This window comes from Silurus meridionalis, chromosome 27 (assembly GCF_014805685.1).
Source record: "Silurus meridionalis isolate SWU-2019-XX chromosome 27, ASM1480568v1, whole genome shotgun sequence".
NCBI classification, from domain to species: Eukaryota; Metazoa; Chordata; class Actinopteri; order Siluriformes; family Siluridae; genus Silurus; species Silurus meridionalis.
Window position 1 is genome coordinate 12,986,718 of NC_060910.1, and position 12,834 is coordinate 12,999,551.

Here is a 12,834-nt window from a genome sequence, read left to right on the forward strand (position 1 = left end):
TCAGATCCTTATTTTTGCCCATTTTTCCTGCTTCCAGCACATTAACTTCAAGAGCTTGCTATCGCCAATATCCTACCCGTCGAAAGGTACTACATAACAAGGTAATGAATATCATTTGTGTCGCCAATCAGCCATAACATTAAAACGACCTGACTAATATTGTGTAGGTTGCCTTTGTGCAACTAAAACAAATCTGACCAATCAAAGCATGGACTTCTCAAGACATTTGAAGATGTGCTGTGATACCTGGGGAAAAGACACTGGCAGCAGGTCCTTCAAGTCCTGTACTTTGTGAGGTGGGCCTAAATGGATCAGACTTGCTTTCACATCACATGCAGCAGGTGCTTTATCAGACTGAGATCAAAAAAGCCACTGCCATTGGCTAATAATAACGTTGCCAGGAAAGGGTGTACTTGGTTTGTCGCAGTGTTAAGGTAGGTGCTTCATGTCAAAGTGAGATTCACAACGATGCCAGGACTCGAGATTGCCCAGCAGAACATTGGCAAAAGTTCTCTGTCAGCTTACTTACTTTCTATATTGCATGCCAGGTAGACAATGCATTCCACCCAGCCATCCATATGCTCATGGTTCATCAAACCAGGCCACCTTGTTCCATTGTTCAACAGTTCTGATGCTCATGCACTCACTGTAGATGCTTTCAGCAGTGAACAGGAGTAAGCATGGGCTCTTTAACTGGTAAACTATAATCAGTTGTTACCTTTTTATCATATCCATCACTAATTTGTTCACCGAATGTATGCCTTTCCTATTGAATCTGACCAGACCGAATAGCCATTCCTCCTCAAAGGCATTAGAATGGATGCCCATAATCCTGTTGCATGGTCTAGCTATACCCAGTAAATTACCTTATATTATATAAAAAAAATAATAATAATATTTTTTCCTGCATCCAACATGTCGCCTCACTGTTATAAGTGTTATAATAGTATTATTATACTGTAATGAATAATATTCATGCTATCTTATCAGTGGTTTAACACACACACACACACACACACACACATATATGACATCTTGGATATGCAAATATATATATAAAAATATAAAAATAATATGTGTGTGTGTGTGTGTATAGAGAGAGAACAAATGGTTGTTGTTGTCATTACAGTGAAAGATATAAAACAAACAACAACACAAACAACAATAACACGTTTGGTATTCGAGCTTAGGAGTCGATTCCTATCAAATCAACTCCCTTGCAAAGGAGTCGTTCATACAGAATGAGTCATGAATTCACGGATCGCCCATTAGTCCCAACACTAGACGGATCCGCAGATGTGTTTCTCCCCGAGATGCTTTCATGCATTCGGGCATCGTGATACACGGCGAGACGGAAGTGAGAACACAGGCATCGTGCAGTAGGTGTTGCCGGCCGTGAAGCCTCGTTTTCTGTACATGGCGCTTGAGCAGAAAGAAGCAGGAAATCTCCACGGAGCGCTTCTGCAGCCGACAGAGAGGAGCCGATGATCGCTCAGCTGATGGACCTGCTGGAGACGGAGCTCTGCGCGTTGTCATCGCTCTGATGCCTGCTCAGTTCATCGGATTTCGTGGACCACTGCATTAGACATGGGTTTCCTTCATCAGCTTCATCTTCTGCTATGGAAGAACGTTTCTTTAAAGCGCAGAGGGCCGGTGAGTCTCTACCCGGGGTTCAGCCTTGTACAATAAACATTTTGGGCATCTCTATAGAATTAAAACTTGATGTCTGGTTGACTCTTATGTGTTTGTGTGTGTATATGTGGTGTTAGATCTATCAGCAGGAACACCACCAATACCACACACACACACACACACACACACACACACACAGTCATTAACAGGTTGCACTGGAGCAACTCCCATAGTGAAGTCTAGTGATGCTGAGACTGAACCCACATACTTCTTAAAATACACATAGAGACACAGGACCACTTGTTTGTCCACAAACAAGAGTGTGATCCTTGTGTTTTGTTGGTGCCGTGGGGTGGAGTTTGCGATGCGTAATCAACAGGCTTCTCTAAAAAGAACCACAAGGTTTTTTTTGTACATGAAGGAAGAACATGTCATACAGTAGCAGCTACTTTGTAACAGCTGCACAGTACGGTGTTACGTGTCTTCCTGTGAAGTATAGACACTGCAAGAGAAGAGAAATGTGTGGTTTAAAACTGAATGCTGAGGCTTTATAAGACACACAGTCTCACACAGTGTGAAGTCACTTTTTCAGATCAGCAGAAGGTGGATATGTGGCCCACTATTGAATGTGAACTAAAGGTGAGTAGTAGGTGGGAAAAGAATTGGCAGGAAATCAAAAATTCCTCCTGGCACCAGCTTTGGTAGGTTAGGAATGCTGGATTCTTATCAGAACAGATTCGCCAGCTGCTCATGCAACCACGGTACACAACGTGCCTTAACGCATCTCACCATGACACTGTCACTTTTGCATAAATTTGCACCCAGAACTCAGTCAAATCCCAATTTTGTGAAGATGACAGGAACGGGGTCAGTTTGTTGATATCTTGTATTTAATGTATCTTGTACAAAAATGACCTGGAAAGTAAACAGAAGCTGAATAACACTCATGGATTATTGAACGGATCAGGGATCTAAATCCGAATCAGCTTTATTGGCCTAGTCCGCCTGAGCGTAAACAAATTAGTTTCCAGTTTAAAATAACAATGTACATTAAACATACAGCCACTGCACAGAACAAGACAGAGAATAGAACAAAGCAAGATTACAACTAATACAACTAAAGGAACACGCATAAAACACATTGGCTATGACTGAAAGTGACATTATTGTGCAGTGATTCTCCATTTAGTTAAAGAAAAAAAGATATTGCACATGGGTATGAAATATGAAAGAATGCTTATTGCATATATATATATATATATATATATATATATATATATATATATATATATATATATATATATAAATAATTTATATTATTTTTTATATTTTTTTGCTGTATTTTATTGTTTTAATACAGAGGGAGGCATGATTAAATAAATAAATAAATAAATAAATATATAAATAAATATATATAAATATATATATATATATATATATATATAGATATAGATATAGATATAGATAGATAGATAGATGGATAGATAGATAGATAGATATATAGATAGATATATATTTATTTTTGTTTGTTTTATTTTCTATATAAACAGTTGTATAAAAGCTGTATTTTTTAATTTTGATACAGAGGAAGGCATGATTTAACAAAAGCTTTTCCATTTTAAGCAAATAAAGTTAAAGTAATTTGTAATTAAATTAGGCACCCATTGTTACCAGTAATACTGCATAGTGCTGTTCATAACAACATTCAAAGGGAGCATGCCTGGCATGCCCTGACTGGAAGCTCCTTCGTTAATTAGTTTTAAATAAGAGTAGTTTTATCATCCAAAAATGGTTGTTTTTCCTCACCTTAGCCCATAATCAAGGCTTGAATAGGACGCCCAAAGATCGAGAAGTCTGATAGCATGCCAGCAGAGCAGGAGGAGTCTGTAACTCGAGCTTCTGAGATGCACAAATTGATATTGAAATTTAACTGTTCATAGCTGGATCATAAAGTAGACATGAATCAGGTTGTAAACAATATCAGAGGAAATGTGCTGAATCATTCACACACTTGAAAACTGTTTAAACATCAGTCTGATACTTGATTCATGAAGCTGATGGAATGAGTCTTTCATACCGAGGGGAATGAGCTATTTTTAGCAACACCAGGCCCTATTCGATTGTATTTCAGGATCCCTGGAGGAAAGGATCGCCACTGTAAAATTAGCTACAGCTACGTCACGGGGCCGGTTTAATCAGTCGTGCTCAGAAGTTCAGGAGTAGATTGTTGAGCCTTGGGAAACGATTTATCAGCAAAACCTAGCAGGCGTAGCAGCATCATTTCTCTGATCTCTTTTTTTTTGTAGCCTGAATGAAGCTTCAGCCGTTGGACTTTTGGAGCAATCATACTGTGCTACAAACCAATTCATAGTGTTAGAGTCCATTGAGCATTAGAATGACTGTATAAACACAAATACATTTTGCCATGAGTAATGGCAGTATGCTATTGTCTATCCTTATTTTTAGATTAAAGAACAAATCATATATTTTGTGAACCCAACCTCATCCTGTACCTAATGTGGAGGTGCTGTCCCATACCTGAAATCCTAGATACACTAGGGGTTTTTATTTGAAGAATAGTTTGGTTGATTCATTTTTAATAACAAAATGTTTTGAAATATTTGGTTCTTCTTATACATGATTCCTTTGCCAATGCATTTTGTTTTGCTAGTAATTAAATAGTGATACATTGCCATTAAAATTCTTGTGCAATGTTTACCTGGATTGTACATAAAATATGAGTTATGGATAGAATATACACTATATGGACAAAGGTTTGTGGACACATATGTATGTATGGGTTTGTATTTGCTAGCAAGAACTAGATCTTGATAACTTCGTCATTTGAAAAAATTGTTAAATGCCCCAGCTGTATGGACATCAAGATGAAGTTTATTCCCCTTCCTATGTAACAGAAGAGAAAACAGTCTGGAAGCATATCTTGGTGGGGCCAACTGGTTAACTAGCTGGCTAGCTAGCTTAGATCAGTTTCCTATTAAAGGTGCTTCTGGTGTCTTCCATGCCATATTTTTGCCTGACAAGCTTCCCAAAGTAATATCGATGAAAATGTTTAATTGCTGATGATGTTGCTAACTCTATTGTAAAAATAGAGTTCAGTGGAATTTGATCTGACAAGCGGAGTGATGCAGAAAGCGAAGTGTTTCACGGTTTATTATTCAGAATATAGGCATATAGTATATATATATATATATATATATATATATATATATATATATATATATATATACAAAAGTTTGTCTCGGAAGATATTCCACTAGAAATTAAAGTGTAAAGTAAGAGTCAGATACTTGAGTATTGTGAGAAGGCCTGTGGTGCAGTCAGCATTCCAATTCATTCAGTTTTAGTTTAGTAGGGTTAAAGTTAGATTTAGCAGGCCACTCAAGATCTTCCACTCCAACCCATGTAAACCATATCTTCACAGAGCTCACTGTAGGTACATGGCATTGTCATGCTGGAACAAGTTTGAGTTCTCTAGCTCAAGTAAGATAATAATTCCATGTCTTTTAATTAATTAATTGTGTGACTCCAACCTTGGGCAACAGAAACACATATGGCTGGAAAAGTCAGGTGCTCCAAAACGTGTGTCCATATAGAGTATATTTAATAACAGTGTATATTTATTAACAGCATTTTTCAGTCTGTCCTTTTCTCTGCGGAAAAATCAATGTGTTAAAATATAGTTTGTCTTGTTACTAAGAAAAACAAAAAGCCCTCCATCCTGAAGACTTTCACATGTCTTGAAATCTCAAAGCACTGAAACTGAAGGGTCTTTCCTTAAATTTGTATTAAATGTTTCCTTACAGGATTCTTAATATTTCCAGGGGAATTTGTGTGGAGCTTCTACTGTATAAGTGCCTGTGTAGAGTTGTTACTATACAATTATTGCTAATAATAATATCCTGAATATTAATATAAACCTTGCAGATGACATTGCCATCCAAACTGTTGCTATAGAGAATTAATGGACAGCTTGTGACCAGACAGAATGGACAATTCATCAGTATTGTGGTGTAAAGGTCTGTTTGTTTACAAATATCTCCATGATCACAAGGTAAACTGTCTCGGACTTTCACATTTTAAAAGAAAATATATTAAATTATCTTACTTGAAGTTTCTAAACATGTAGTAATACATTAATACAAGTAATAATGTATTAAGTTGTTTATTTCCTGTAAAGAAAGCTCAGGTACATGCAGTGCATTGATCATTTGCATTGCTGACGACACCTTTACAGTGCCAATGATTTGAAGGTTTTACTGCAGTAATGTGACAAAATTTTGTGACTGTTAATCAGAGAGTGGATTTAGATTTTTTTTTGTAAGCATTACCATAAAATGGATATAAATGTAACAACGATTAATCACCTCCAGTGACACTGACCCATATTTAAACTGCAACTGCTTTGCTTGTAGTATCATTTTGTAGGCGTAGGCAAATCTAAATTGGCTGATCAGGTCAGTTTAATTTTTTTCCTCAGTGGTGGCTCAGTATTTAAGGCGTTGGCCCAGGGATCTGAAGGTTATTGGTTTGAATACAAGGACTGGCAGATTGGCCATTTTTACCCATGAGCAACTGCTTGGATAAATCTTTAAGTACGGCAACACACTACAGCTCAAAATGACGACTTTATTCATGTGAATGACTTGTTAGATATTTTTAATAAATCATCTCTGACCTGTATACAAATAAACTAGAAAAAAATTATGTCAATTTAACTGTCATATGTTGGGGTGTATTGATACACTTCGGTCACGAATTAAATCACGATACTGTGTTCACGATTTGATTTGATTTTGTTCAAATTTGGTTAAATCAAATAGGATCATTCTGCCTAAAGGGTCTTCTTTCTTATTTATGTACAATAAACAAAAAAGGGCAAATGTTTTCATATAAAACTAGAATATAATAGTTATATTAAAACTATAATATTCTTATATTCTTTATTCATAAATAAAATGTATGAGCAAACATTATGAGCAAACAAATGTAAACTAGATCATTCAGGTTCTTTAATATCTTCAAAAGAAAGAAATTCATGTCTCAGTTCTTCCAAAAAATGTAATCAACAAAATGATTCATTCGAACATGTGTTCTACACCAGAAACAGAGCTCCAACAATGGAAAAAATGCCAGCTTTCTTCCCTGAGATGTGGGGATTAATTAATGTATTCACTTTTGTAATGTGTCATGTAAACCTACAATGTATAATGTGCGTTGGTTGTGTATATGCAGCTTGTTTTGTTCATAACATGGCTCTCTCATATCAAAAAACATAAACACATTGTAAAAGCAGATGAAAACAAGAACAGAAAGATGAAACTGGAAAAAGCAATTTCGACCTACTCTAACAAATTGTATTTAAGTACAGAGTGTACAGGGTTAAGTACAGACATATATGCAAATTAAATTAGATGAATTTTCACTTACAAATTCTTTTAATATTACATTTTTGTTTTAGAAATTACCAGTGTACATGAAGTGTTGTGCCTTAGTGAATATATTTTAAACGAAATCAACAAATTGCATAAATATCACAAGTACTGTCCTTTTTATCAATGTCTTTTCAATGTCTTATAATGTGATTTACAAAGGAGATCACTGATGTCTGCGTGTCTGAAATCCATTGACCTGTTGTTGCTGTGTTGTGTTGCACCGTCTGCCATTACCTTTTTCCCAATGCAAGCTCGGGCTGACCTACTTCCTGTGTGAGTCTCACAGTCTCTGAATGACTGGCTGAGGCAAGGACATGCCTGTGTATCTATGGAGACAGGAGTGATAGCTAGAGGGAGCAGGACCAAGATGCAGTCACAGCAAATATCTGTGGAGACGGTGAGAGTGTTGAATGTCAGTATTCTGAATTATACATGCCAAAAGTAAGGGCTGATGAAGAGTGTGTGTGTATTGGTGACTCTTACTGTGAACTTAGAGGAAAGATGGCATTTTCTCTCACCTTTTAAATATTTTTATATTCACACATATATGTTAATGCATGGTCAAACTCAACGATTCTCATTTGTGTCTTTGGCAGAGGTGGCAAAAGTATACACATCTTTTATTTAAGTAGAAGTGCAGATACTCATGTTTTAAAAGTCCAGTAAAAATTCCAGTAAAAAATCCAGTAAAATCCAGTAAAAAAAGTTGATGTGCTGACTACACTTTTACTTAAGTTAAAGTACAGAAGTTTGGGCTCTGACATGTACTTAAGTAAAAAGTAGCCGTTACTACTACCTGTTTTAGTGTCACGCTGGTAACTGAACCTCACATTATATCAATGTATTAATAAAAAACTCAATGTATCCAGGCTGAACAACCACCATATAGAATACAAGCAGAGAAAAGACTAAGATGACATTAAAAAAATTATATATACAGTACAGACCAAAGGTTTGGACACACCTTCTCATTCAAAGAGTTTTCTTTATTTTCATGACTATGAAAATTGTAGAGTCACACTGAAGGCATCAAGGGCTATTTGACCAAGAAGGAGAGTGATGGGGTGCTGCGCCAGATGACCTGGCCTCCACAGTCACCGGACCTGAACCCCAATCGAGATGGTTTAGGGGTGAGCTGGACCGCAGAGTGAAGGCAAAAGCGCCAACAAGTGCCAAGCATCTCTCGGGGAACTCCTTCAAGACTGTTGGAAGACCATTTCAGGTGACTACCTCTTGAAGCTCATCAAGAGAATGCCAAGAGTGTGCAAAGCAGTAATCAAAGCAAAAGGTGGCTACTTTGAAGAACCTAGAATATGACATTTTTCATTTGTTTCACACTTTTTTGTTATGTATGTAATTCCATATATAATTCCACATGTGTTAATTCATAGTTTTGATGCCTTCAGTGTGAATCTACAATTTTCATAGTCATGAAAATAAAGAAAACTCTTTGAATGAGAAGGTGTGTCCAAACTTTTGGTCTGTACTGTATATATATATATATATATATATATATATATATATATATATATATATATATATATATATATCATATTTCTAAAAGTATTGGGTCACCTGGTGTATGTAAGTACGGTATGTAATTTTTCAGCATTGAATTCAACATTTAGTCCCAATTTGCTCTTATGATTCCCTCCACTCTTCTGGGAAGATTTTCCAGTAGATTTCTGTAGTGTGTTTATAGATATTTGTGTTCATCAGCCACAAGGGTATTACGAATATCAGGTACTGATGTAGGTGAGATCAGAAGGCCTGAGATGCAGTCAGCATTCTAATTTATCCCAAAGGTGTTCTGTAGGGATGAGGTCAGAGCTCTATAGCAGGTCACTCAAGATCTTTCTCTCCAAAGTATGTAAACCAGATCTTCAAGGAGTTCACTTTGTGCACAGAAGCATTGCTATGCGGGGATAGGTTTGGGTTTCCAAGTTCAAGTGAATGCAAAATTGTATTATAGCGCATCAGTATATATATATATATATATATATATATATATATATATATATATATATATATATATATATATATATATGATTTGCCATCATCAGGCCATACCCCAGATTGTAGGGTTAATAATACTCAAAGTTATTATGATGTTATACGAATGACAAATTTAAGGTGAGTTATCCTGTGCATTTTATTGAAGTTCAAACAGGAAGTTTATCATTTATACTTCATCATTTATACTTCACCTGTATCGCAGTTCTACAACATATAGAAACTATTTGACTAAACCTCAGATTTCAAATTATAGCAACATACTACAGAAATTAAGAACATTAAGAACATCCTTATTTAAAAAAATAGCAACATGTGGCAGCATCCCTTATATAAAAGACAAACATAATTGTAATGAAAAAAACTTTAAACATTAAAATGGCTCATGACAAGAAAGATATAACAATAAAACGTTAGATTACCTGTATGTGCTTTCTCAAATTTGATGGCGAATTCTTGAAAGCCAGCACTTTTTTACACAGATCATTTTGAAAATCTCCCTTATATATGGTCATGGGTGTTGAGGAATGTCTTTGTTTTTATTTATTTTCACATCGGTGACGCCCTCTGAATTCACATTAACCATTTCTCTTGTTGCCTTGCTGATTGTTAGCTCTGCTAGCCTAAGTCTGTGTCTGATAGCCAGGAAATAATACACCAGTGATATGGTAAAAAAAACCACGCAATGATAGGTTTAAAAAGCTGGAAACATCACTCAACGAGAAAAAATAATACTAAAAGTAATGAGGCTGTTTTGAAAATGTAAGAAGTAGAAAGTACAGATATTTGTGTAAAAATGTAATGAGTGAAAGTAAAAAGTTGTCTAAAAAATAAATAGTGGAGTAAAGTACTGAAACCAGAAAAATCTACTTAAGTACAGTAATGAAGTATTTGTACTTCTATACTTCCCACATCTGGTCTTTGGATGGACACAACAAATGGCAACAGTTGGGACAGAAATATGTATTGTATATCAGGCCCTGCAGTGTTGTATTAATGGTAACTCCATATTTATATATTAGACACACATTTTATTAAAAAAAATTGGCTCTATTTCTGAAAACGAATAGAGCAGATCCAAGATAATAATGAATTGTTCTCGAATGTTGGTTTAGCAGGTTGTGAGTGAGAGTGCGAGTGCTTTACTCTGGCATTGTACCCAAGGAATTAGGGAGAAAACTACAGAGGGGATATTCAATAGAAATGGGTTTGTCATATAGAACCATTGTATATTATTTAAATGATAGAGACATGTTGAATATTCAGTGTAAAATTGCATTATTTCTTCTTGCTTAGCTCTTAGAGTAACCACACCATAATCATTATCAGATTGCTGTTTTTTAGTTGTTGTTCCAGGTTATGAGTATTGTTTCTTTACCTTGTTGCTTTATGTTGAAAATAAAATAATCTGCATTTCTGTGCATCTGATCAATTTTATGAGCTTCACAGCAGAAATAGAGCTTGGCTAAAAGTTGAAGTTGGCTAAAATTGCAGATTTGTGTGGCTTCTATGATGCTGTAGATCGGGCATCTCCAACCTTTAGTACACCATAGACCAATTACATATAAATATTCCAATGGACAAGCTAGTTGGGTGTATGTGGTGGGAAGGGGGTTTGGTGGTTGTCTACTATATATGTATATCAGATTGGTAAAGAAAGTTTTGCGACCTAGAAACAGAGATGGAAAGTAATGAAGTACAAATACTTCGTTACTGTAATTAAGTAGATTTTTATGGTATCAGTACTTTACTTCACTATTTATTTTTCTGACACCTTTTTACTTTTACTCATTAAATTTTTTACACAAATATCTGTTCTTTCTACTTCTTACATTTTCAAACCAGGCTCGTAACTTCGTTTTGATCTATTTGATGACGATCAATATTTTTTCCTCTAATCAATCTTTTCTCTGTTTGTGTTCTATATGGTGGATGTTCAGCCTGGATACATTCATTAGGTAACAAAGTTTGAAATTCTTTTGTATTAATATATTAATATGATGTGAAGTCCAGTTACCAGCGTGACACTAAAACAGGAAGTAATAACGGCTACTTTTTACTTAAGTACATGTCAGAGCCCAAATGTCTTTACTTTAACTTGAGTAAAAAATGGTCAGTACTTTTTTCAAAACATGAGTATCTGTACTCCTACTTCAATAAAGGATGTGTGTACTTTTGCCACCTATGCCTGGAAGCACTCTTTTACAGCTCAATATTGGTTAACGACATGGTAGTTGGGGAACTCTGCTGTAGATCACAGCTACCAAAGAGCTTTTTATCTGTTATGACTTTTTGTATGATAATTACACTGTGCTTATCCACAAGTTACTACCACAACATACAATACACTTAACTGTGATGAAGGTGTATACCTCAACCAAATCTTGTCATATATAACCTAAAACTAGTTCTGCTAAATGACTTCCTGGATATATACTCAATTTAATCTACATAATAAAAAAGTGTATGATGGACGAGATCAGACAGGAGTCTCCAATAATGCAAATGTTATTGTGATTTGTGGTGAGAGTAGGTAGAAGGTTGAGAAGATCCTGGAGAGGTGGAGGTACACACTGGAAAGAAGGGGAATGAAAGTCAGTAGGAGTAAGACAGAGTACATGGCTCTGTAAATGAGAGAGAGAGGACAGTGAAGTGGAGTGGTGTGGTTGCAGGAAGAAGAGATGGAGAAGGTGGAGGAGTTCAGGTACCTGCAGTCAGCAGTGCAAAGTAATGGTGAGTGTGTTAGAAAAGTGAAGAAAAGAGTGCCGGCAGGGTGTAGTGGGTGGACAAGAGTGTCAGGAGTGATTTGTGATAGAAGGGTATCTGCAAGAGTGAAAGGGAAAGTTTATAGGACTATGGTAAGACCTGCGATGTTGTATAGTTTTGAGACAGTGGCGATGACTAAAAGACAGGAGGTGGAGCTGGAGGTAGCAGAGCTGAAGACGTTGAGTTTTTCGTTGGGAGTGACGAAGGCCAGGATTAAAAACAAGTTTATTAGAGGGTCTAGGATCCAAGGCGGATGCCACGACTGTGCCGGGAGCAGGGAGAGCCGCGCCAGAAATTCAAGCATGCAGAGCGCAAGAGGAGCCGATTCAGTGAGCCGAAGCGCACGGAGTGTGAGGATGCCGAGCCAGAAGTCAGAGCCGGTTGAATTCAAGCAGAGCCGAGCCAAGGAGCGGAGTGTGTTAAGCGCGAAAAGAGTCAAGCCGAGAACCAGAGCTCGTTGAGCACGAAGCAGGAGGGGACCCAGGAACATTCCTTAGGGCCATAGCCCTCCCAATCCACTAGATACTAGAGGCCCCTACCACGGCGGCGGGACCTCCATCAATGACCCGGGCAGGCGGAGGGGGTCTGGTGGAGGCCACTAGGGAGCAGGCCCGGACGCGTTGAACCCTGGAAACATTAAACGTAGGGTGGATCCGGAGTCGCAGGGCACGGTATTGACGACTTTGGAAATGGGGAATGGGCCGATGAAGCGTGGGGCGAACTTCCGACAGGTGGCCTTAAGGGGAAGGTCCCGAGATGAGAGCCATACTCGCTGTCCGACACGGTAATGAGGGGGACGGTGGACTGGGGTTTCTGGTTGGAGAAAGTTGGCGGAAGGTAACCATGGACCACCTGGAAGGGCGAAAGCCCTGTGGCAGCAGTGGGAAGGGTGATATGAGCATACTTGATCCACATTAGATTATCCAACCAGGAGGCGGGTTCCCAACTGCAAAGAAGGCAGAGACCAGTT

At 37.2% G+C, this 12,834-nt stretch overlaps 1 protein-coding gene across 3 annotated transcripts in view; it reads left to right on the forward strand.

Annotated features, from left to right (window-relative positions):
- Positions 1–1,238: 1,238 nt before the first annotated feature.
- abca2 (ATP-binding cassette, sub-family A (ABC1), member 2) overlaps positions 1,239–12,834 on the forward strand; it is an 84,163-nt gene continuing 72,567 nt past the window's right edge. For all 3 annotated transcript variants that reach the window (XM_046841326.1, XM_046841324.1, XM_046841325.1), the window contains exon 1: positions 1,239–1,653. In XM_046841326.1, the coding sequence (XP_046697282.1) occupies positions 1,588–1,653 (66 nt within the window). In that variant the 5' untranslated portion in view covers positions 1,239–1,587. The remainder of the gene's footprint in view (positions 1,654–12,834) is intronic.